Raw genomic sequence first — 27693 nt, 5'->3', positions numbered from 1 at the left:
AGAGACCATTCTCTGCTGCTGAATTTGGAGCTATCCTCAAGTAGAAATATGAGTTGTTTGGAAGCCAGAAAACATACTGGATCAAAAGCATCTCATTATTCACAATATTCTAAGGGGATGCTGGCCCCATCACTCCTGCCAGAAAGATTGAATCACTGTATTAGATCATCTGTAATTTCAAATCTGAGACTATATGACTCTAAATACTAATTTTTCTTCCCCCATCATCACCAATGCCAAATTTCTTTAACAAGATACAAGTGCAGCAAAATCATTACAGAGCCAGTCCTGAAGCATCATAGGATCATGTCAGTGGGTGTGTAATTATGATTATTGGGTTAATGACTGGGAGTAACAGATGTCTTGAAGCACTGTCACCCAGATGAATTTTTGGCTAACCGGTCTGATTTCTCAGACAAAAGGAAGTTTCTTCTCATGTGGTTTCATGATGTTATATTAAGATAAAACATAACTTAATAGGTGGGCGTATAAGATTTAATGTTAGAGAGACTGGATGTGAATTTTGATTCTAATCTTAACTATTTGGTTCACCATGAACAACTACTTAACCCCTATGATATCTCAATTTCTTGTCTTGTCAAGTGAACATAATGTACTAGTCAATGTGTGGTACTATAAAAATGGGACAATAAAAGGAATCAGTGTTTGGCATCTAGGCAAACTGAAGAAATAATGATGGCAATTATCATTTCACTAGCCGAGGTCTTCCCTAAGCATGAATCAAACTCATCCTCTAACATATTTGTACTTTGAGATTTTAGGTTAACTTTGAAGGTCATATGTTTTGATGTTTGTTCCATATTAAATGAGTTTCATGAGCTAGGGAACTGACCACAAATAATCACTAAATTAGCAAGCAAAAATGTACCCATGATTATTTTTTTCTCATGTGAAATTTCATATCTAATTAAAAGAATTGCATTAAAAAGAATGCAAATTATATTAAGTTAAGTGAAATATTTACTGACCATATATGAATATTTTGTGTATATTATATTGATGCTTCGTTGCAATCATTTTTAATCATTTAATTTGAAGTATAATCAGACTACACTAAGTATTAAATAATTCCCATCATGGAATTATCCCTCAGGGTTAAATTAAACAAAAGTAGCCTAACGAGTGTGGCCAACATCTGAGCCAGCCACTGTCCTTTCCACTCTCAGGTTTCTTAGCGTTTGTGTTTGATCTTCAGCATACTGCAGAGAATGTGGGGAAAGCATTCGCTAGATGCTTCAGGAGATTTGAGTTTTAAACATGCTTGTTTCTCTGAAGGTCCTTTTGAGGCAACTCTCCTAACCCTGCTCTCTTTGGATAACTTGCAGGCAAATGTGAATGTGGCAGATGCACTTGTTACCCTCCAGGGGACAGCAGGGTGTACGGCAAGACCTGCGAGTGTGATGACCGGCGCTGTGAAGACCTGGAGGGTGTGGTCTGTGGAGGTGGTAACCAATCTGTCAGCCTTATATCCTCTCTGCATGTGGATTGTTTTGCCTGCCATTTTTCATTGTTTATGCCATTCAAAATTGGTGTTCAAAAGTAGTTAAAGAATATACTGTTACACCTTAAAGCACCATAGCTTTATTACCACTTTCATAAGCAAGAACTCTTGCCTTGAGGATTATGTGAAGAGATTGTCTAATCTAAATCAGTTTCTATGTTCTATGACAGTTGGTGGTAGGCAAAAGGTTTCCATGCAAGTTGACATTTGATCCCTCAGAAACACTGATGGAGGAAAGCAGTGTCACCCAGAAACTTGGGGAGGAAACTGTAAGATTATAGTTCAAGTTCAACTACAGAATTTATAAGAGATAGAAATTCAGTGTTTTATTTTTTTGCCTTGCTTTATGGATCCCAAAAGCCACCCCCAGTGAAAAATCATTAATTATCCAGGTAAAGAATAAGAAAAGTAATGGTAGTCTGTAAAGTAAAATGAGAAGATGAATGTCTGAGAGATGGAATGTTCACATTAGCATCATCAAAGAGAGGGAATATGTATCTGAATTATTCTAGTTCTGTCTGCCTTGAAATACTTCATGTTAACAAGACTGATGTTGCTTGTACCTGTTGACCATCATCTGCCAGATGTCTTCTCAGTCTATCTCTCTATCATTCTACCTTCCTGTGTTCTTTGCTCTGTAGTAAACTCTGTGTCACTTACAATTTGAACCATGGGGGAATGCTCTTGGAAGTAACCACTGTTTCTGGTAGTTTCTTGTGCTGTAATCATGGAAGTTACCCTAAAAAGGAATTTATGCTTTCTTCATTTTAATGGTGGGAAATGGAGGGCAGTTGATGGTTGGCACCCATTAACTCACAAGTGACTGACCATGACTTGAACCTCTACTGTCAGTTCACAGATCTTTCCTTACACTGTGTAGTCCCCGGAGTGGCATCAAAGTGTTTCCGTATTGCCATATTGATTTTAGGTTAGATTAATATTAATTCACTAATTAGTTGCTAGTTTACTAATTAGTTGCTAGTTGCCATAATTATCTAAGGAGATTTTTTTGTTATTGTGTTACTATATAATACATGAAGCTTAGCTGGTATCTGGAAAGTCTCATATGTACCTTTCAATTTGTATTACCTTAGTCTTGTTGCTCAGTTAGGGACAGTGCCTGCAGGGAGGAATCTTCTCATAACGGCCTGGTATTGTTTGTTGTTCTTTCCTCTCTAGCATCCAATGTTTACTGGCATAATTTAGAGATTTATTGGAAGTGTTTGATTTGGTAGAAACCTATTAAATCTCTGTGTACATTAAATTGTGTACTTTTCCTCCATGGACATCTTTATCAAAGATTAAAACAGACTACCTGTCACATGAGACATCCCATGGAAGGGGTTTGCTTGAAAATTTCTGATGATTACACATGAACACCCTCCTGTATTGTTCGTCTACACAAAGCTGACTCTGTCTCTGAGAGAACAGACTTCCATGACCCAAAATTAGTAAAATGTTCATGTGTGAACAAGAGCAGAAATCCTTTCATGTGCTCAGAGAAGTGGAGTTGGCCCAAAGCTTATAATTTTTTGTAAAAGATCTGTAGGAATAATGTTCTGATTATTAGTTTGGCCTGTTATTAGTCATAAAAGGTAAAGAGAACGGAAAGGTTTATTAGGAAAGGAAAGGCAATTGCGTAAAAATAAAAAACCCTGTGTGATTAGAATTACATGTAGATTCAACTAGAAGCTCCTCTTGAAAATATTATGTTTTTATTGCTAAAATTTACTTTGATGTTTAAATGATGTCTTGAGAAATTTAAATGTGGTTTAAATAGGTAACAATGCCTGCTTTACTCTGCCTCTTCCTCTCTCACCTATGAGCAGTCCAGTTCATGATTCAGAGCCTGATTAACTGTAACAGCCCTTCCTCCATGGCAAGTATATACCATATCTGTATACACATCACTGAGTTTTATTGCTCACTTAGGGACAGTTCCTGTATTGTCACATTATAAGTAAGAATAAAGATCCAGAAACAGTACATATAACTTACTAGTCATCCATGATGTCTGTATAATAATATTCCCCAACAATAAAAGACAATATATAATCAGTCACTTGTATTTGTGGCACTTATGTTATAGAAGACCATCCTGGAACATTGAACTAGCAAATGCAGAGTCATTGGACCCAAGATAAATGCAGGGTTAGAGTCTTGCTTTTGACCAAAATATTTTCAGTGATGGCTCAATGCATATTTTTTCAAGCATGCATCATTTTGAATATAATTGATTAATTAATATTGAACTCAAGACCTGATCATGTCTGATCAAACCTCATGTAACATGTAAATTTTTTTATAAGATGTATCATGGCCTTCTTTTACTCTGGATTACAAGAAAGCTTTTCAATACAGTGTCAGACACTCTTTGAATCATCAAAATGGGAACAACAGCAAAGAACAAAATGTGTCATTGGAGTGACCAGGTGCTTGTGTAGGATTTGAAAGCTAAGGACGAAGGAAACATGACTTTTTTTAACCCCAGCCAGGAATATGAATCTGAACTGCAGTGTTTTCCACTGTTTCACATACATGTACACATAACTCCATGAATAGTGAGATTGGAGTTGTAAATAAATTTAGAAATAAGAGAATCTGAAAACACAAGCCTAGAGATTAATGACAATCAGCTAGTCTTCATTTTATGTGCCACTGGGTATGAATGGTGCTTCCTACTGATCTTTGCACTAATCTTACACTGTGATTCTATTAAAGTGATGAATAAAAGTGCTATGGTTTTGATTTCTCTATTTTCTGACTATTGCTGTATGGAGGAGATTACACAAGCCTTGACTGTTTTAATATCAGGGTTTTCTTCCATTTCTCAACTATTCTTAAAAAACAAGAGACCCTCCACTGTGGAAGATGTTTAAACCTGAAGCAATTTTAGCAATAAAGTTACAGTTCAGCAAGCAGTTCATAAGTCACAAATTCAAATGCTTTTCATAGCTAACAACAAGCATGATTTCTTTGAGGGGTCACCTAAAGCCTATGTTTAATGAATCATAGAGTGAGATTTGAGTTCCTTCAGTGAGTACTTTGCAATTTTAGAAGGAGGAGAAGCTTATGCATTGGCCGGTTGTCTCCATTGAAAATATTGGTTCTTCATGGAGATCAATTGGGATGGAGAAACTGGGATCTATCAGTATTCAGCCCCTTTACCTGTATTCTGCTAATTATTTGCTCCAATTTCTCTGAAAAAATGTCACCATATCTGCTTCCAAATAACCATCTTCGGGAAACTGTTTTACTTTTCTTCTGTGTGCAATGCTTTCACAGGACACATAACTCAGTGGAGTGTTGTGAGTATGGATGTAATCAAACTCCCTTCATCTCTTTTCTCCTATCATCTCTCCCCCAATTCATGTTATTTTCAAACAGCATAAAAGAACATCCTTCAAATAAATTAGAAGTTCAGAGGGACACAGATAATTTAGAGAGAAAATGAAAGCTTTTCCTAATTTTATAGCATAGAATTCTCTGAGTTAGGGTAGGCTTGGATTGGATTTCTAACAGCTAGTGTTTGGATGTGGGGTGTCTTATATGAAAGCATCTAGGTTTGAGAAGGCTAAGCAAAATCATAGAGATTAAAATTGGTTTTCATTTTGAGGAAAGATTTCATTTTTTGTGTCTTCTAATAATATTTATTCAGTTTATTTTATGTATACGAGAGAATGCCTAAGGATATGCATGTGCACCATATGCATGTTGGTACCCACAGCTGCCAGAAGAGCGTATCAGATCATGTGGGGCCAGATTTGCAGGTGGTTATGAGCTTGACACGGGTTCCATGAACCAAACCTAGGTCTTCTGAAGAGCAGTGAGTGCTCTTAACTGTTCAGCTATCTATCCTTCTAGCTGCATTGTATTGAAATTTGAACTCATTCTTAGTTGACTTTGAGCCTGTCCTTGGGAAAGCTTTGTTTGGAGCTCTATAGTCAGTTGTTATTTAAAAAGAGAAAAGTGTTTTGCCTCTATTTATTATACATTGCTTAGATACTGCTTTTCTAAAAAAGATTTATTTATTTATCTATCTATTTATTATGTATACAACATCCTGCCTCCACCTATGCCTGTACTCTAGAAGAGGGCACCAGATCTCATTACAGATGGTTGTGAGCCACCATGTAGTTGCTGGGAATTGAACTCAGGACGTCTGGAAAAGGAGCCAGTGTTCTTAACCTCTGAGACAACTCTCCAGCCTGATACCAGATTTTTTGTGTGTGGAGAAAAGGATGTTTTTATTGTTTTCATTCATTACCTTAACCAGCATGCAAAGTAGCAAAATATCTTAAAGCATTTTCATTCATATTTCATTTTGGTCCCTTCTGTTTCATCCTTTCACCCTCTGTGTTCTTACTTCCACCTCTTTTTCCTACTTCACACGTGTCATTTTTTTATTTGTATTTTCCTGTTTTAAATTTAAATTAGTAACAAGCCTGTTTTACAAGTTAATCCCAGTTGCCTCTTCCTCTTCTACTCCCCTGCTCCCCACAGACACCCTATAGCATCCCTTTTTGCTCCCTAGGGAGGGTGAGACCTTCCATGAGGGGATCTTCAAAGTCTGTCATATCATTTGGAGCAGTCCTAGGCCCTCCCCAGTGTATCTAAGCTGAGAGAGCATCCCTCTATGTGGAGTGGGCTCCCAAAATCCATTCATATACTAGGGATAAATACTGATCCACTACAAGAGGCCCCATAGATTAACCAGACCTCCAAACTGACATCTACATTCAGGGGTAGCAATCCTAATATCTAACAAATTAGACTTTAGACTAAATCAAATGTGTCATTTTATTCTTCCCAAATTATTCCCTAAATATCATCTTACCCCACTTGGGCATACCTTCCTAGTTGTTTCTGAGCCTATACCCACACTCACAAAAATATGTTTATATAAACGTTAGAAGCTAACAAGATAAAGGAGAAAATAAAGCATAGTATTTATCTTTCTGATCTTGGGTTACCTTACCCTTAAAACTTATTTCAGTTCCATCTGTTGCCTGCAGATTTCATGATTAAATTCTTTCTAACAAATAATGGATATGAAAAATTATTTTTAAATGAGCACTTTTCTTTGAAACACTTAACTAAAGAACACAGCAAAAGACAAAATGAAGCTCAGTGATAAAATATCACCAAAAATAATATCTGATGACATTTTATTGTATTTCTTTCCAGGTTTCCTTTAAGAGGGTGAAGTCTTTTCAAATCTACATCCATTAGCCCCATTGAAATATTTTGGTAATATGGTTAGTGAAAGTTCAAATTTTCCAGTATGTCAAACTTCATTAATTCACAGCTGGTATCTCTCACATCAATTAACATTCAAGACAACCTCCACACACATGGATATGGAGAGTCCCTTAATTGTGACTCCCTTCTCAGTTGACTAAACACTGTATCAAGCTGAGAATTAAAGATAACCAGGAAGTTAGTGCCCCATGCTGATACTAAGTATGAAATATATGGACACTATTCTTCTAGGTTAGGCACATAGAATAAATTTAAAAAATTGAGTTTCGACTATTCATTTTACCACCAGACAGATACATGGGTTCACCTTGACATTTAGTCTACAACTCTGCATATTCAGGGTTTGGCCAGAGAACTAAATACATCTTCAATCTCAAAAGCAGGGACTGTTTAAGAATATTAGCCAGCAAATATGTAAATCCCAAACATCCACGTGTCTACCTAATCAGCAAGCACATAAAAACTAAGAACCAACAATGTGAATTCACCCTCCTAACAATAAAACTAAAGATGATGAAACCCACTTTGACAGGTTAAGATAATTTATCAATTGTACTCAAAGGTGAATGCAACTAATTTCATAATTTTCAACGGTTCAGCTTTGATTAAACTAAAATTGAAAGCTCAGAAAGAGTCACAATGATGGCAAAAAGAAAATCAATGTGAGGTAGGACCTTTCTTCATTTAATTAGCTTGTCTGAGTCATTCCATCAACATACAGGTTATTTAAATTTTCTCTAAACATTTTTTAACAAATAGAATGGATATAACTGATAAATGTCACTCCTTAAAAAATGTTTTGTCTGACTGGTAGTTCCTAAGATTTGTTCATTTTCAGCAATGCATAATTTTCAGATTTCATAAAGAGAATATATTCAATTTCTGGTTCAGATGTGTTTAATTATTTTAGTGAGTATAAGCTTAATCAGGGGCTTCCCTCCTACATGCCCTATACACAGGGTGAGAATGAGAAACAGACTGCTTTTTTTTTTTTTTAAATCACCCCTTGCTCCTAGAATAGCTACCCAGGGGTCCAATTTAAGAAGCACGAAAGGATAATGAAGAACAACCTCTTAATTACACAATCAGTTCCCAATTCTTCTGGGACTTCTCCAGCTCATGGCTGCAATTTGAAGGAAATCATACAGTCCACAATTACAGATTCAGCAATGCCAGGAATGGCTGGATTCTTATTCTGAGGAAAAAGAACAGCATAGCATTTAGGGTACTGTCACCACTGACATCTTAAAATCACATATCACTGGGGACTGTGCTTAGTCAAAGATTCTGACCCTAAAATCCTGTATGGTGGCATGCCACAAATGGATGGGAGGTAGGTGTCAGAGTCCCACCCATGTCCTAAAACTTTTCTGTCTTTACTTGTGCTCTGTCTTGTTCTCAAAGCATGAGTCTTATTCTCATTCTCATAGACAGCCTTTAATGTGTCCATCTTCCAGGGAAAAAGAAGAGTTTCTCAATATTTTTTAGACATAGGACAAGTACTCAATAGCTATATAGGTCAGTTGACACTGTAAATAATGCATATATAGGAACACTCTGACAACTGTGTGAGATCTGTTGGATGTGTCTTCTGGGAAAATGACAGAAATCAAAGAGCTTTTTCTCCTCATTTCCACTTAGACTTGATCATCAGTACCCTCCCACATTCTCCAAACTCACATGACCCAATATATCCAACCCCACTCACTTACTTAAGTGAAGTTGCAAGTTGTTAATTATGCCACCTCATCTGGCCTAATGTCTTTGTAATTTTCCCATTCCTCCCAGGAAAGATTAAAATCTTTACCAAAAATAAACAACTTACTAGGAACTTCATTCCTATTTGATTAATCGTTTAGTCATTTTTCTTCAAATAGTTGGCCTTCACTGCTTGAAACATGCCCAGCTCCTTCTTGTCCCAAGGATTTCTAGGCTCTGTTCCTAGAACATTGACTGCCTGGCTTCTTCTCATGCCTGGTTTTGCTAAATACATCTCTGAGCACCCTTGTTTGCCCTGTTCTCACTACTAACTACAGTAATAGCCTCTTTAAGTTCCCATAATTCAAGTGTGCATTTTGCTGTGACTTGCGTTTACCTCTAGTAGACTGTAAATGCCATGAAAATAGGGCCAATACTTGCTTTATTCCACTATATTCCAAATTGAGAGTATAATACCAAGTACAGGCATTTCTTGAATTGATGACTGAATTATAGTCACATGAAGAATACGCTTTCAAAATTGATTAATTTAACTAAAGGGAAGTTGCATATAAATGACAAATCAAAATTTAAATGCCAATGAATTTTGATGATTTTATGGTATAGTTGCCAATTTTACTTTGTGAAATGATGTGATAAAAAGCTAATAAATGGCAAATATGGTCCTTTTTTCTTCCATATAAATTTCATATTATATTTTTCTCTGTGAGGAGCCATTGACCTTTTCTCAGTGATATCCTAATCAATAGCCGAATGCCTCCCTCAACAGTAGAGATTTCCATGCAAAGTAAGAATCAAAATTTTATAGAACTTTCAAAGGAAGGCTTGAAATGTAGCCCAGGATAGAGTAAAATGCTGAAAAGTATGCACAGGCATTGGATTTGAACTCAAGGAACACACACGCACACACACACACACACACACACACACACACACACACACACGAGAGAGAGAGAGAGACAGAGACAGAGACAGAGACAGAGACAGAGAAAAAGAGAAAGAGCGAAGAGAAAGATAGAGACAAATAGACACAGACACAGAAATCCCATGGTCTGATTAACTATCAAGGAAGACTATAGCTAGATAAGTAAAGATGATTAAAGAATGACAATGGGGTCTACTAAGTTTTCTTGTCCAGACTGCCAGCCCACAAATAATGACATGGATACTTTTTATTAGCTTAGGCTTTTTTCTAACTAGTTCTTATAACTTAATTAACCCACATTTTGATCTATGTTCTGCAATGTGGCTCAGTTACCTTTCTTCAGTATGGCCTTTTTTTATCATTTTTTATTTTAATTTTAAATAGCTTGTTTTACATGTCAATCCCAGTTCCCTCTCCCTCCCCTCTTCCCGCACTCCACTTCCCCCCCTCCCTCCCACCCTATTGCCAAATCCTTCCACATAGCAGTATGGCCTTTTTGATATGCTCCAAGTCTGCTGATGTCTCCAACATTTTTCTTCTCAGGTTCTCTTTGTCTTTGAAAGTTCTGCCAACCTTTTCCTGCCTAACAATTGCCCACTCAGCTCCTTATTAACTCAATCACAGTGGCATTATCTTCACACACTGCAATCTAATATCCTGCAACATGTCCCCATTTTTGTCTTTGAAATGTGGACATAATGATCTCTAGATTGCTTCCTGTTGTCTGGGTGTGATAGCATATTTAAAGGACTCAGAAAATTGGGATAATGGTCAAGTCCTGGGAGTGATAGCTGTATTATTTTTTTGTTTAATCTCTATGTGATGGGAAAATATAGAGCTTATCTGACATCTTGCCCTGGAGCAGTCTGTGAAGCTACTCCATCTCAACTATCAGATTTGAAGGTTGTTCTCGATGCATACTTTTGAAGAAACTGCAACAGAGGCATTTTGGGAAACTGAATCACCTGGAGTACTTGTCTTTATTCGTGTAAGATCCTTTGTTCCTGAAAACGCATGAAATTTTAAAGATAACATATATAACTGCATGGAATGTTCAGCATTAACACAAGTATGGAATGTGCAGGCTGCACAGATCAGCTAAAGACGATTTTCTGTTTGAGCAGGTAAAAGTTGTTTGTCAAATTTGTAAGTCTATTTGGACTGTATAACCAGGCGTCTATCCATGCCATATTAGTGTGTCATGAGGATTCTGTAGTCAGAGTCTTCACGAGCTGTTTCCAATGCAGAGAAGTCAGCATGCACATCATCTCTCTTGTCTTTCCTGGCTTTTTCCCTCATGTCTGTACCCATGGTCCCCAGGAGATCTCCCCTTGTTAGATCTGATCTCAATTAACTTTGAAGGAATCCACAGCTTTTTGTTTCCAGTTGAAACAAAACCACAACCCTTTCCCCAACGCAATACACCAGCTTCCATTCTGAAGCCCAAAGTGTACAGGTTGGTTTAATTCAGCAGCACCTTCCACAATCCACTGTCCCTCAGCACCTGTTATTCTCTGCTCATTAGTATTCAAAAATTCAAAATTAACAAAGCACCAAACAACGTACAAACTCCCTATGCTAAAATATTTTCCATCGTTAGGTGGCTTATTTTCTTCATATTACTTTATTCTCCCTTTAAAGACTTTCTTATTTTTAAACTATTTTTCCTATGATTGTCTATATCCATTTTCTTTTCCTTTTTAGCACCTAAACCACTTTTAAGCATACTGACTTTTTAGAGAATTTTCTTTTTTGGTGTCTGGTCCTGGCTTTCTGCATGTCTGCAGTGTTCTCTGACCACATGAGCAATCCTTAAAGGACCAGTCCATCCACTGCCTGGTTTTTCTTAGGAGATGGCCTTGGAGGCTGGCTCAGGCCCAAAGGCAATGGCTGGAAACCACACTTTATATGCTGTGAACATTGGTCAGCTTGAGAGACCATGGGACTAGGAAGCCACATCTGGCTCCTTGTCCAGGACACTTTTTTTTTTTTTAGCTTTGTCAGACCCTTATGTTTGGATATTTGAGCCTGCATGTGGGACACCATATGTAATCAGCTTTCTCATGGAGACTGCCAGCCTACAAATAAAAACATGGAGACTTCTTAGCTTAGGTTTTTCTTTCTAACTAGTTCTTATAAGTTAATTAACCCATGATTTTAATCTACGTTCTTCAAAGTGACTTGGTTACCTCTCTTCAGATGATTCAGGGAGGTATGGCGTAGACAGTTACCTCTCTTAAGTATAGCATGTCTGAACTGCTCTGAGTCGTCTGGCATCTCTGCCTTTCTTTTCCTGAGAGTCCCCTGTGTTCTCAGAAGTCTTGTCTAACCTCATCCTGATTAGTTATTGGCCATCTAGCTTTCTATTAGACCAACCACATCAACGCCTGTTCACAGTGTACAAATAACCCACAACACCTTGGGGTGATATCTCCGTTGTTTCCATAGTTTTGGAACGTGTTTGCTCTGTAGTAGCGGCTGTCTGTTAGTTCACAAAAGCAAGCATGAGGGTAAAACCTAGGTAGATTATCAGAGAACAAGAGTAAACTAGTTGCAGTGAGACTTAAAAGGAGAAAGAGCCAAGTACAAGCCTGCAAATGACGCAGAAGTTAAAAAGGCACATGTAGTGTCATCTTGCCTTGCCAGTGAACTTGTAGACGTGGTTTGGTGTGTTTACAGGTGTGGACGTGACTTTTTTTTCTTTCTATGAAAGTGTCAATAGGCAGTTCCTTTCCTAAAGAGAAAGGTGCTGTGCTGACATGATATCTGTGTGGACCTTGAAATCAGAGGAACTAGAGCCAAGTTCTGGTAATGACTGGCTGGACTACAGGATTTGAAATGCAACTTAAATTATAGTAGCATAACCTTCAGATGTTCAGCTTCCTTTCTGCAAGGTGGTGACATCATCTGTCTTCTCGGGGTTTGACAACGGAGCATTCAACGCATGAGGAAAAGCTTCTCAGAATAGATGTCATTGTTCATATTTATTTTAAATTGGTCTCTCAATACCTTTCTGTTAACTTCCAGGTTGTGATGTTATGGAAAAATCACTGCCTGCATTCATGGGTGGTCATGTTAATTTAATCATAATAATAAATTCTCAACAAAAGAGTCTTGTCCATTAACCTTTCCATGTGCAAAGATGAGTCTCACAGAAAACACGATTAAGAAAGAATTGTGGCCACAGCACCAGAAGCCCTGATCAGTATAGATGACAATGATACATGCCCTTGGGACACACCAGGATTACTGCACTTATCCTCCTTCATTTCCTATGCTCTGGTTCCTGGCAACATATTCTGTTCATAATGGATATGTGAGAAATCGCTTCTAGGCAAATAACTGAGTCAGAGAAATCTGGCTGTAAGAAAGTGTGACTACTGGGAAAGAAACAAAGTACTAGATAGAAGTAAGCTAAATTGGAAAATTCAGAAGTTTAATAGATGGCTGTTTACACACAGATAAACAGGACTATATACCCCTGTATAACTGTCACAAGCACAGTGTTTCTTATTAAAGTATAAATATCTCGAAAACCAGGAATAGAGATCAGAAACAAACAAACAACAACAAAACCCCCAAGAACAAAAGGTCAAATGTGAAAACAAGCCTTGTGCAATTTTTAGCTGTTATACATCAATAAAAGGCACGGATGTTTGTGCTCTATCTTTTCTTATTCATGAAGAGGAATGTAAGATGGTAAATCATTAGGAATACCTTTTGTTTTCATTAGTAAGCCATTGGAGAGCAATTAATGAATGCCACAAGCAGAGATGACATGACTTGCCTTCAAATGTGTCATGGCGTGCACAATGAAGAATGGCACCAACACAACCTGCTGATAGATATGCAAATGAGAAAGGACCAATATCCAGAAGTGATTCATAATTCCATTTTATATAATCTCAAGATTTCCTGCTCAAAAGCTTATCTCCATTACCACATCCAAATATGTCACCCTAATCAATATCTCTGTCGGGACACTGCTTTAAACAAGGGCGTGTCAGAGTGTCTGTGTGTGTAAGGAAAGCATGTCTGATGGGAAGATGAGACCCTATAATTCACACTCTCTTATAAACTGAACTTTCTGACTATTTAGTCACATATTCCCCTCATCCTTGTCCTATGACTGTTTCACAGGCCATGGCACATGCTCCTGTGGTCGTTGTGTTTGTGAGAAAGGATGGTTTGGCAAGCTCTGCCAACACCCAAGGAAGTGTAACATGACAGAAGAACAAAGTAAGAGTTTGTGCGAGTCGGCAGATGGCACATTGTGCTCAGGGAAGGGTGAGTATCGCTGCTGGAGCTGGGTCTGCTAGAACAACAGGTAGCAACCAGTCCCTCCAGAATGAACTTTGCCTGAGAAAAGCCATTCAGCTGGAGTGAACCCTGAGACCTGAGCATCAACATCAGAGGCATGGGAACTAAGGTGCTATGCTCCTTTTTGTCTGTGCAAAAAGGGGAAAGCTTCCTAAATTTTCACAAATGCTTTACCAAAAGAAGACTTCATATTTATAAAAACATGGGTGTGAATTTTTATATATTTATGTTTAGAACCTTATCATAAGTAGTCTTTTGCTGAGTCATGTTCAGTTGCAAATTCCATAAGGACACAGAAAGCTATACTTACAAATGCAGTGAGTTATAGTCCATTTACTTTCTAACCTGACTTTTATGCAAAATTATTCCCTAAAATATATAAATATCCATATTGAGTCCTCATTAGAGTTTCAGAATTTTCAGCTAGGCAGGCAATTTGCATATAGAAAAGACAAAAAAAGTTGAGGAAGGCTAGGGAGAGGTCTCAGTCAGTAATTAAGAACACTTTCTAGTACCCACATTGGGTGGCCTATAACCCTCAAACCAGGGGATCAGATAGCCTCTTCTGACTTGCATGGCACTGAACCTACACATACATTATTTTTTAGATGATATAAATCTTTTTAAAAGAAAAATTGCAAAATTTGATTAAATATTGACCTAAAGGTATTTCTTCACAATAAACCCAAACACAAATCCCTACTTAACGCTTTACCAGTTATTTGTCTCAGGTGGTAGGAGTACAATCAGAGGTCACTGACATTTGAGAACCTAGATGTCTACGAATTTAACCCTTCAGTGATAGGATGCTTGGCCATGGCTAAAGTCAAAGAGGAATGTAAAATCTGCCCAAGGCTTTCTACTTTGAGTTTCATGGTTCACATTAATGATGGGCAACAAGTGGTTGAAATTCTTTTTCTCCTCCTTGCTGGAGGCATCATTGTGGGCATAGAAGAAAGTGGCTGAGATACTTCAATTTTAGCTTATCTTGGTTATAAAGAATAATAAGGATGATTTTCCTGGTCTTCATGGAGGGAATTGTCACATACCTGGCCTCCAAGAACAAAAGTGAAAGTACAGCGTACGATGAGAGTCAGGGGGATTTCAACACGATGAACGAGAAAGGACATTTTCTCATATCTTTTCACTCTGTATCTCTGATGAATCTTGTTGACTTACATAATTTTCTAAAATTCATGTAGGAAAACTGTTGCTCTGGTGACCTCAAAGTATATAGATCCTTTTTATTCCTCTTATTGGATAGATGTGAACCAGAGACTGGCCCGACTGCATGACGTGGTACTTTGTGACCCACCCCAGCCAAAAGGACAAGCTTGAACTATGCATTTGCCAGGTGCTGTGAATAAAGCCTTCACTTCAGGAGACGATGAAGAAATAGCATTTTATTTCTTATAAATTTATAGCCAAGACAATAAATCACTCCATAGAAAAATTTAAAACAAGATACATTGTTGTGACCTTCATAACAGATGGTGTCATTAGTACAATAGTGAAAACTGCCTGCTGGGATGTCAGGTTGCAGCATTTTGTCAGGCTTGATGTATGAGAAAGAAAGTCAGTAATGGGACAGGGCCTTGCCCCCAGACTGAAACTGTTTTCGTAAATGACCAAGAGAGATGTGCTTAGTGGCCATGTCGCCCCTAAGTTTAGCTACCTTTGCGGAATAAATGGTGAAATTTATAGGGCTTTATTTTTGTTGCTTGGTTTGAAGATTTATTTATTAATTTGGCTCCGTGTGGCACAGTAATATATTTGCCTTAATAACATTACCTTACATCCAAGTAATTACTCCATTAGTCAGAGATAACATTATCGTTAAATGTATGCTTAAACTGTCACAGTGACACTACTGCACCCAAATCATTAGTAAGTCCAGGATATCCTCACTCATTCATCTGTTTCTCAGCTACCCCTGTTCTGTGTCATCAGAAAAGAGAATGGGAAAAAGTTTTACTTTCAAGACCAAGCTTATCCTAGTCCTAGTTGCCACATGCACTGTTAGTCACATCTGTAGACAAGAACTGCTCATTTATGAAACTATATGGTTGTTTTTGCTGTGGCAGTCACCACAGAGAGATGGCTAAATGGTGGATTGAATCAGGTTGAAATAATTCTCTTAACTGTTTTTGGAACATTGTCTGAGGCAATTACCCCATCCTTTCTGCTATTCCATTGTCATCTTCAAAGGAAGTTTGTTTCTTTCTCCTCCTTAGGTCTTTGAAATGTTCTACAAATAGATGAATTTTTTTCCCCAATAATGAAAACCAGCAAAAAGCACAAAGGAAAATCGGGACATTTTTAGGAGTCCTTTTGGAGAATGAAAACTAATGAGTTAGTGATGTTGTGGTTGCAGGTTTATCTCCCTATGGTTCCTGACATGGGCCAGCTGCAGCCTACAGCTTGGCTGGGCCTCTAATGGGAATGGGTCCTAGCTTGCTGAGTTGAACAGTTGCTTGCTTTGAGGTGTTCAGTAAGTTTAGACTTGCTAGACAGAATCTTCTCATGCTTTCCCCTTTCTAGATATGAATATCCCACCCCTGTTATTGGCTATTTATGAAAACATCCAGAGCTCTCTATAATAAAGTTCTATAATAGGTTCTAATGAGTATATACACTGTGTTAATACTACATGCTATGCTGTTCCTGTTTATGGAGGGAGTAGAAGAATTTCCTACCAATCATCAGCAAACAGAGAAACAACACACCTGGGATTATGGTGACCACAAAGATTGCTTCCATAGAACACACAAAATCAAATCCCAGTTTTATTCTAACATTTTATGACATCTACTATATTTGGAGTTATAAGTTACTTGTCAAATATTCAGTCTACATATACCACATTGACTTTAGTTGAGCGTGCTCATTTCAGGAAAATACTTTGCTATTCTTTGCAGCTAAGCATTCCAGAAACAAAATAAATAATAAGAATCATTTCCAGGCAAGAGATAAGTTTGAAGATGAAGTGTAAACTTTTTAGGAATTATGGTACACACTAAAAGGCATCCTAGGTGTGATTATATTAATATCATATGTATATAAAATCATTTATTTCTATTGTGGAAATAACTTCATGATATAAGAGACACTATATAAGAAATAAAAACACTTAATTCCTCAAGTATTTAATCCTTCTTCTCTTATGGAAATAAGCCACTAAAAATGATGGTCCTTTGGGTGACATCTTTGTGATAGACAGTACAGTGCCTACATAGGTAATTCATTAGCTCTTTGTTAAATAGCCAATTGATTGTCCAACATTCTCATGTCTAGAAATTTTTAGAGAAAATATGTAGGTTTAGGAAAAAGTTAATTCTAAAACGAGGATACACTTTGCCTAGATAAGAATTCAAGGGCCCTTATGTCTTTTCCACTAGAGCAGCAGGTAAGATTCTAGGCAAACTCCACACAAATGGAAGACCTCCATACATTGCTCTAAATAGTCTGCAAGTCAACCCAATCTCTCAGGAAAACAAGTCAAAACTAAGTGACATTTTGCTGCACTTGACAAACAAGTAAAGATAAATATAAGTACAATTCTCACTTTATAGCTGGTTCAGACACTTGATTGCCTTGAGATGTGTGATAAGGAAAGACCAAAATTTGGTTGTGGGAGATTCTTTTACCTAAAATGAATATACCTTTTCATGTCATGAACTCACATAGCACTTAATGCTTGGGACACTTTAACTTGAATTCTTTCATGATATGCACGACAGCGTTATGTCAGTCTATTTCCCCAACACCAGTGTCATTTGCCACACACTCTTTTTCAGAAGTACTCAGAACACTTCTGAGTCTCCTCTTTGTGAGTTTGGAGTTTTGCTAACTGCATTAAAAACTTTTACTGCTTCACATTTTCTCAAGATGATTGGTGAAAGACATTTACACCAAGAGAAATTTCTTTTCTTTAAAAAATCATAAAACTTGGTTTTACTTTTAAAAATGCCATTAGTAAGATTCTCAGTTACCCCAAATATTTTAATAAGTAAATAGTTTCTTTTTTATGAGATAGAAGGTAATCTGAAAGGAAATTGATAAGGGGTAGGAAAACGACTGTACCCCATTTGGGTTCACTAGTACTCTTCCTGATTATAGATAAAATCCTGAAGGGCAGGTCAGAGACATCAACCAGACATGAGGGATTGTGTTTGCATTTTCAGCACTTTGCCTTGCCACTCAATATGAATGTGTCCTCATTTCAAGAAAATCACATAAGCATAATTCTGCCATAATGAGCTCAATAATTTAGTAATTATTTAATTACAAAATGAATATTCATTTACTATAATCTAGTGTTGGATTCCTTTAGATAGCGGGGCTTTAAAATGTAATTCAATTTAAAAAGAAAGAAGCCAAGACATCTATTTTGAATACCTTTTGGGAAGATCATCTCTAAGGATGAGCCACATCCTGTTCCATTGACATTTCAGCCAGACTCGACCAAGCTCCAGGCTAATTGCAACTGTCTAGATCTATAATGAAGGCCTTCCTGAATGACCTTTATGTATTTGAGTTAAGTAAAGCTCTTCTCTGAGAAAGCAGCTGTTCAATAAAGTTTTACCTTTAGAAGACAGGCTATCAGAAGCCTGTTGTCAGTGTGTCAATGATATTCTCTTCTTGAGGGAAACCTTTATTTCTCTGGTGACAGTAACACCCATTGTGATTTCAGGTTCTTGTCATTGTGGAAAGTGCATTTGTTCTGCAGAGGAGTGGTATATTTCAGGGGAGTTTTGTGACTGTGATGACAGAGACTGCGACAAGCACGACGGTCTCATTTGTACAGGTGAAGTATTGAATTGCTTACACTAATTGTTTTTGTGCCATGGATGCCAATACATCCAAATGGCATCTGCCACATATTGCTTTAGGTAGCCAGAGAAGGCAGCTTCCACAAGCCCAAGTGAAAAATGCACACGTGTATTAATTCTGAAAGGGTACCTGTGAATACACACCAACATTTTCCCTAGAAGATGGCAAAACGAATGCAGCCAGATTACATGATTGGAAGCTTCTACAAGCTAATCTGCCCTAGGAATTTACACAAGGGTATAAATACAAATGCAGAATTCTCTTGACAATCATTTTATTTTAACATAGTCTTGGGGAGGTGTATTGGCTATTTTTAAAGAGCTGGGTGTACCTATGGATGTGTGTGTGGTGGGAAAGATAGCAACTGAGTATATAAAAGGTTTGAATGTGTAATGGCCATCACAAACCTTATTGAGTTATAATAATTAACTATAAAAATACTGAATCAAGTTAAATACTAATATGTGTTCTCCTGGAGTTATTATTTTAATTATCAAATGTACTCATAATTAATAGAGTTCTAGTTGATTCAATATACCATCAATAAAATTCTTTCTCAGTAACCCAAAATATTTTGTAATCAAATATTATAATAAGGTTAAAGATAACTATTTTGACCTAACATTAAATTAGACAATCACTTTTTCTGTCTACCTTATTATACGAGGATATTTTTTCCAGCTCTCTGGCATGTCTAATTTCATATCAAGGGGCTTTATGCTTTTCAATGTTTATTTGTAAGTCAGATGTGGATTTCTCTCAGCTGTTTAATAACATAATAATATTGTATTATAAGACCCTTTAGAGAGGATAAATGGAATGGTTTTATCATGGACAGTTAGGATTCACAGTCACATATTCTAATGGTGCTTTCCTATCATGACTGTAATTTCCATGTTTATTTTACTGCAGGGAATGGAATCTGTAGCTGTGGAAACTGTGAATGCTGGGATGGATGGAATGGAAACGCATGTGAAATCTGGCTTGGCACCGAATATCCTTAACGATTCCACAGGAGACAACTGGATTCTTATTTCTAGGCCATTTTAGAAATTTAGAGGAAAACATGTGTAAACTGCACCAGGACAGACTATTGTGTGTTTTTCTATTTCTGACTGCCTGAGGGAAACATGGGTCTTTACTAGAAATGACTTCAGCAAGCTGATGTAAATTACACCACAAAGAATAGTCCTCCCATAATTAACACCAGTGTTTCACAACTGAGGGGGGAACTTTTGCAACCCACAAGATATTTGGCAATGTCTACAGAGAATTTGGATAGGGTATTGGTTCTTGTACTATGGGCACTTTAGAGACAGTGACCACAGACAATGCTGAACACTCTATAAAACATAGAAAGGCCCTTGCAGCAAAGTATTTTCTGACATCGAGTGTTTGCCAATATGTAGTAGAAAAAATGCTTAATAACAGGGTAATTAGGACTCCACATTCCGACACCAGAAACACTGTATCAGAATATAAGGATGATATTTATTCTCACATAAACCAATCATTTGGAGTTTTTCAGGATTCCATATGACTGAATTTGCATATTGGGACAATAATAACAAACACATATGACGGTGTGATGATGGACTGATCAAAGGGCTTTAAACTCACAAGAATCTCTTACAGGAAGAAATGAAAAATGTACAATTTGACATTTTAATAAATAGAGACATAAGTTGTTTATATTCTGTGTCAATATCTATTCACCCACTGAAAACAATCATAATAGAAAAAATGAATTGGAATATGCACTTTAGATCCCAAGAACTAACAGACCATGTTAAGACTAGGCATGGGTTACACGTACAAGAAATCCATTTTTTTACTCAAATTAGTTCATGTAATGTGTCCTCTGAAAAAGACAGTGTTAACTAGAAACACTAGGATCCTATACTGCATTCCTTGCTCTTAAAAGACTCTCTTTTCTTCAAAGAAATGGTAGGGTCAACAAGAATGACACATATTTCATAAGCTCAGAAGTGGATTCCAAAGTCTAGAAATAGCTTAAATCAAAATTACAAATATTCACTCAGCGATAGGAACAAAATGTTTATTTTCTGGGTGAAATTTTGTTCTGTATGAAACTCACATTGAATTATGAAAATGTACAATATCTGGGGTTCCCTTGCATATATACAGTTAGATCTACTTATACACATAGTTGAAGCAACCATTATTTATAGCTAAAAAAATACCTTTTTCCTAAATGTGAATTATTTGTAAAATCCTAAAATAACATAGCAAAATCATTTCTGTATTGTTTTAAGATGAAATTTTTACTTGCAAATTTTATATTAATAATGTAAATATTCTAGAGTCATGGCTTGGACTTTATCAGTCAAGTCAACAAAAGTAAATAAAACATGCCTCCACTGTATTACTTAAAAAACTAAATATTGAAAAGTATTTGAAGAGTCAATTTCACTGGTGCTGGTTTTATAGTAACAATAAGGTTCTGAGAATTTAACCTATTTATAAAATTGTTGCCTCTATCCTGAGATTAGGGGACCCAGCCATATAGGTTGTATTTCTATTACTAAGCTGGCAAACAACATCAGTTTATAAAACGAAGGAAATATTAGGAGTTAAGGTAGAATATGGATGATTGCATTCTTTCCTCTTCTCTATATTTCCCCTTCTCTATATACATTTTAACCCAGAAACGAACCAATTATAATAATTTAGTAGCAGTTCTGATTATATGTTTGTTGATATCCAAACATTAAGAGTGAGTCACCTTCCCATCTTTGTATAATGACCTTCAGATATCCATACTGCAGGCCTTAGCCTTCTACAAAGGTGTGAACAATGTGTATTAGATAAACCACTGTAGGAGTTTCTTCTTTAATTGCTTAATATTTTAAAATTGTAGTTAATAAATAAAAATCCATCCTGAGCTCTCCGGCCATACATAAGCAGGTTTTGGGCTGGCGTTAATCACAGCTGTGTGTGGTAGCTTCTCAGACTTTGTTCCCCTGAATTACCTTCAGGTCCCTTTCATCACCACAGGTGTATTTTTTAAATTGTTATAATTCTCTTTCTGTTTTATTTTTTATCAGTAACATCTACCACAAAAGTATGTGTTGCTTTTCTTATATCTTCACAAGTAACAGTGTTGAAATATCCTTAGCATATATGTGTTCTTAGAATAGAGTTAGGACATTGGAGATGTGATTATTCCATTAAGGTCAAAATGTGATATGTTAAATTTTGTCCAACACGAAAATATGTTGTAGTTGGCCATGTTCTGGAGTGCATTGTTACAGGTTATGGAAGGAAACTGTAGTATATGTATTACAGTAACCTAAACTCTAATCAGTTCTTTTTCCTAGAAAACAGACTTGGAAAAAAGCTTCAATTTGTGTGTGTGTGTGTGTGTGTGTGTGTATGTGTGTGTGTGTGTGTGTGTGTGTGAAATTTCCACACACTTTTGTTTAAAAAACAAAACAAAGAAAGATGGTGACAGGCAAAGACATAATCTATTCTCTATCTAAATATGTTTTTATACTTTCATTCCAAAATAGAAACTACCTCATTGAAAATGCTGAGCAAGAACAAATTTGTAATTAATAGGAGAAGATAAGCAAATCTCTTTGACTTGCTTGTGAATTTTTCAAAAATTTCACTGGGACCCATGATAACTATAAAGGGGGCATTAAGTTCACCAATGGTGGTGATCCTCCTCCTACTTGTTTAACAAACCAATAGTGAAGAATCCCTCCAAGGAAGTTATAAAAGTCCTCAAGATATGAGAACCATTGTTCCTACTGCCTTTAAGGAATTCTGAATTCATCTGGATTCCAGCAGCACCAGGGAAGGAATGGCTTATCTCTATCAGTTCAAATGCAAACTCAACTTCACCAATAGATATCAAAATTAGACAGAATGAGAACCAAGAACAAAGGAAAACAAAAATGCAACACAGTCCTAATTTGCTAACTCAACTGTCACAACTTTGAAGCCCAAGTAGTATTCCAGATGCTCAACTAGCCTTTTGAGTTACTTTTTAAACCAAACCCTTAACTACCTATGTTGTTTATTTCAGAAGAACACAATTCACATCCTGGATTTGAATAAGTCTGTACTTCAGAAAATAATTGGGCATTTAGCCTGATTGTCTCCCTATGATATTGTCATTCCCTAAAGAAAAAAATTTGAAAATAATTTCCTTCTATTTTCAGTTCCTTCTAAATTGAACCAAACCGTGTCCACTGTTGTCTCAAGCTCATTTTTTGAGGGATATCAAACAACTTTTATCCACATAATTATTGGGAGAAATTTTTAACAAAGTAATACTTATTTACTTTAAGGGGGAACAAAGGACCTGCTGTTTTAGTTTTTGCTTAAGGTACCAAATTTGATATTGATCACTCTAGGGAGAAAAAAAAGATGGTTTAGTAGTTTAATATCCAATTAAGTGGTTATGTATGATACATTCTGATTACTTGCTAGGAAGTCAATAATTAGAAAGACTGGAGCAAAATTCATGAAACACTTTATGGATCTATTCCTTACCCCCAAAGCATCCATGCCAAGCAAACACTTAAAATAAGATTTTACATTCTCCAGAATATATAAGAAAAGTGTGCCCAATTCCCTTTTATTCTTCACAGACTGTTTGAGTGTCTTCCATAATTTTTACCTGGGAAAATAATAATAAATTTCTGGAAGTAAACCTATTTGGAAACAAAAATTCTGTGACTTGAATTATGTAAAGGACTAATATTAATTAGCACTGTTGATGGCTAGGCAAAGCAATCAGCTACCCATAACAGGGTGGTAGAACTAACCCTTCCCCATGAGACATGCATGCAGAAGGAATGGGTCTTCTAGAGACGTGGTACAATGGATATACATACAGGGATATATAAAACACACAGTCTATAAATACAAATGTGTTCCATCAGATTTACTATACAGAACATCAGTAATGACAGATTGTACTTTAATAATAATAGCAAACTTAGTTTCTGAGGGAAGGAATGATGGTCTTATTCCAGAAAATTAGCAAAAGAGGTATCATCAAAGAGCTAAAATTTTCTTTGGCATGGTAAAGGGGAAAATTGAGTTTATCAACTTATTTACAGAGATTTCTCTCTATTTGGGGTGATACAAATTTTGTTACATAAAGTTAATTGATGGTTTCCATATGCTTTCATATGAGTATTTTACTTGATACGTTGTATCTGTGAACACAACAAATGTCAAGAAACACAAGCTCTCTGTATGTAAATCAAAAAATACATACCAGTACTTCTGGATACATGGGTCCTAGTTCATGCAGTTCAATTGGTGCTTTCCAATTCCCATGCAACAGGTGAGACCAGACCCAAAGGAAATGGCCTAACCAATTCAAAGATATAACAAAGACCCCTCTGCATGTATCTAAACATATATTAGAAGAAGCCAATGGATACCTACTTACACTGATGCATTCTCTCACAGACAACTGACAACTCTTGGAAAACGAAACAGGGAAACATTAACATAAATCTCAATCATTTACAAAAATAAATCTTGCCTTAATTTTAAGCACTAGCCAGGTCTTGAGAACAGAAATCTCAAGTAGTGTTTATTATCAAAAACAGAAAGTGAGGTTGGTTTAGGGTGTGTGTACATGGGGATAGGTATAAACTGTGTCTATAAGGTCAACTAATAGGAATTACAAGTTATTCATATTTTCCCACATATTATTGTATGAATGTCTTACCTAAGTAATAGGTTAATGGGTTTTGTCTAATTATTCATAACACCAAATCAGTAGTGGTCAAAGGAGTCATTTTTTTGAGTTTTCAATTTAGCATTATTGACAATAAATCTACTCAAACATTATGCTAATGTTTATTTATTAAAATGGAGTCTAGTATGAAAATGAAATAAGCATAAGCAGTTAAATTTATACTAAATCTTTAATCAACTAAGCAAGCAAAAAATTTTTCTATATTGGGCAAGAGTGTCATGGAGATTCATGAAATCAATGGGAAAATAATTTCCCAGTAAGCACAGTGAAGATGGGGGCAAATGGCAGTTAGGTCATTCTGCCACATGGAAATAATAAGAGGCCAGTACATTGATCCCACATAGATGGTTTTCTATAAAAGAGATTCAGTTTGGTTTCAGTGACCTTTTCTGAGAAGAAAACATGAAATTTTATTGTGTACACACAGTTAGCAAGTATATTTCCAAATAGTTTAGTATTAAACATTTTGAAGCTCTTTATATCTGATATTGAACATTTTATATGGAATCTTTAAACTGTATTTCCAGATTCACAGCCTTTCTTAGTACCCCCACACTTGAAGTTCAACAGAATCCAATTCAAAATAAAGTTACAAAAGCAAAATTAAACAGAATCAAATAAATTCAATGGCCCAAGCCCCTAATGCTGGAGTGTATTGGTTTCTCTTTAGTTTTATCTAGGGTACTCAACACAGCACATTCTGATATCTTAGGAAGTCACCTCAAACCCAGCCTGTCGGGTCCCAAAGACTTGAGTTAGAGGTGTTTACTGGTGACACACAGTACCAGACCCAGCATGCTGAGTTAGAAAGAAAAAAAAAAAGAAAGAATTTTACCTAATATGTTCATTTTAAAAACTTGTCATTAAACACCAAAAACATTAAAGTCTAATTTATACTACTGTGTGCATTGCTGTTGCAGGAAAGAACACAACAGCCACCTTGCCCATGCTCTGCTGAGGGTAACTGGAATGCAGCCCAAATCAGGGTGGCATTGAGTTATCTTTATTAAAAACAGGAAGGAGTGGGTCGGAAATGGAATTAGGTAGCATATTTCTTATATGTTGTAATGATTTGTTTTTTATTTTTCCTTTTTTTCCCAATAATGAGGATTAATAGATGAAAAAAATGAACCTTAATCAGGCCTACAAGGCCTACAGAATTCTTTGGACCCACTTTCTCAAAAACCAAGTGGGTCTTGCTCGCTGGGCAAGGCAAATGTTACCATTACCAGTAAGCTTGTGATATGTATAAAACACACACACACACACACACACACACACACACACACACACACACACACACACACAAACTTAGAGGGGATGCCAAACACCTATCATAGAGAGCTTCCCATGGATTGTGTTTGACCCTTGGTCCACCCAGGCCATGCCGGCCTCGGGAGCATAGCGTTTCCTTCTGAACAGAGCATATATGTGTTTGTTTATTCTGTAATGCGAGCCAAAGACAACAACCTTAATCTTTATAGATATGATTTGTAGTAATAGATTTAGAAGGCTTCCTGATTCCCTGATTGTTCTTCAAACTAAACCAACCACAACACCGAAGATTCAGAGGAACACAATCCTGCTAAGTCACAGACAGTGGAGCGAGCAACCCTGTAGAAATGGGAAGAAGAGAAATCCATGATAGCACAGGTTTACAGCGTCTAACTAGAAATTACTCAATATTATTTGTGTGCTACAAAATTGAACTTAAACACATGGATTTCGCTGAAACAGGACTCAAAAAGGATTATGGGTAGCTGTCAGCAGGCAATGTATTGAGTGTACTTGTGAAGTATGCCATTCACATGAAGTGTCACAGTCACAGAAAAGATATTAAAAAGGCATTCCATATCTGGTAGGGCATTCCATGGTCTGAGTTTAGCTGGTTTGTCCAGGTGTCTTCTTGGTGTGTGTGGGGGGGGGGACCACAGGTTGAGATTTATCCACTTGCAACGAAGGAGGTCTGAAACAGCATAGAACAAGCATCAGCTTGCTTGCTGAGGTTCTTCAGCCACAGGAGCAGGAATGTCTAGTAAGGATAAATCGCTCCACTGTGCTCTGGACAAGTAAGTCAGGACACCTGAGGATCTGGCTATGTGGTCTTGCACTTGTTGACTGGTTTGCCTCCATTCATTATTGCAGATGCACTTGTACTTTTGCTTGGCGTCACCCCAGCTTTCGGAACTGTTTCTCCAACATCATGCAAAGATGGTTCTCGGTACATGGCAACTAGAGAGGTGAAGAGAGGGAGAGGAATAGAAGAGATTATCTGGCTACCATGCAAAAATGTCACACTACATTTGTATAGACCTCAGCCAGTCTGTGTCTATTTTTGGTGGATCAACCCAATCCCATTGGTAAGAGGTCAGTAGCTTAAGGCAGTCATTTCTAAACAATAAATTAAGCAACAGCTTTCAGTGTATTTTCTAACTTATATACTAAAATATGTACATTCATATGTACAGATTTTTTTCTAAGAAAGTTTAAATGAAAGCTATGACCGCTTTGTAAACCTAAAAAGAAAAGCACATATAACACCCAAGTATGTGTGGTGCATGAGTGCTCACACACAGGCACGTACACACACACTCTCTCTCTCTCTCTCTCTCTCAAGAAAAGTATTTGACCTAATTCTATTTTCAACTGAGATCACTAAGCTATTTTTCTCTTCAGTGGTTTAAAAGCCACACAGCACACAGTCACACCAGTCACACTGGGTTCCACTTGAAAGCTACACACAGCATTAGTAATAAAGGCTTCTTTTTGCTTAAACCAGAGCTTTCTGTGAATAATTGCTTCTGTTTCCTTTCCCACTATCATAGAGGGCCTTTACACAAATGGAGGCAACTGTGTGGCATTATATTTTGTAACTATTTTTAGCGTATTGTTTAAAAAATTAAATAAGTGATGTTGGTAGGATAGGGGCATAAAACAATAACACCAACTGAGACTAATGTCTGAATGAAAATTGAGGAATTGTCTTGAGTTGTGCCTTGTGACATGAGCACCATAGTTCATGTCACCTTTTAGAAAATGCTTTTACAGAGTCTCAGGAAAGGCTATATAAGATTATCTGACACGTGGGAAATTAGTTGACTTAAACTCATCTACCACCAGAATATAATTACAGTCAATCTTCCCAGTAGGCTGCTTGGGTTTTGAAAGTTTAGTTGTTCTAGAAAAAAAAACACACCCTGGGTGGAATGGGCTCACTGCAATGAGTACTGTGTAAGTATCTTACACTTGCATCAATGTATCCATATTTTCTTAGCACGCTCACAAAGGTAAATGTATGCTGAGCTAAAATACTTGGAAATCACGTAAAGGAAGCCAGTCTCTAACTCAGGAACAGTCTCCAAA

General features: G+C 36.7%; 2 protein-coding genes across 5 annotated transcripts in view; one reads left to right on the top strand and one right to left on the bottom strand.

The window, feature by feature from the left end:
• Itgbl1 (integrin subunit beta like 1) overlaps positions 1–20273 on the top strand; it is a 216002-nt gene extending 195729 nt beyond the window's left edge. The window contains exons 8-11 of the mRNA XM_005079435.4: positions 1347–1463; positions 13569–13715; positions 18442–18555; positions 19494–20273. Of these exons, the coding sequence (XP_005079492.1) occupies positions 1347–1463; positions 13569–13715; positions 18442–18555; positions 19494–19585 (470 nt within the window). The 3' untranslated portion in view covers positions 19586–20273. The remainder of the gene's footprint in view (positions 1–1346; positions 1464–13568; positions 13716–18441; positions 18556–19493) is intronic.
• Positions 20053–27693, bottom strand: part of Fgf14 (fibroblast growth factor 14) — a 591037-nt gene continuing 583396 nt past the window's right edge. For all 4 annotated transcript variants that reach the window (XM_005079437.4, XM_021232634.2, XM_040738136.1 and 1 more), the window contains one exon: positions 20053–26562. In XM_005079437.4, the coding sequence (XP_005079494.1) occupies positions 26426–26562 (137 nt within the window). In that variant the 3' untranslated portion in view covers positions 20053–26425. The remainder of the gene's footprint in view (positions 26563–27693) is intronic.

Source organism: Mesocricetus auratus, unplaced genomic scaffold (genome assembly GCF_017639785.1).
Source record: "Mesocricetus auratus isolate SY011 unplaced genomic scaffold, BCM_Maur_2.0 Super-Scaffold_2245, whole genome shotgun sequence".
In the NCBI taxonomy this organism is placed as follows: Eukaryota; Metazoa; Chordata; class Mammalia; order Rodentia; family Cricetidae; genus Mesocricetus; species Mesocricetus auratus.
This window is presented reverse-complemented; position numbering and strand designations above follow the sequence as displayed.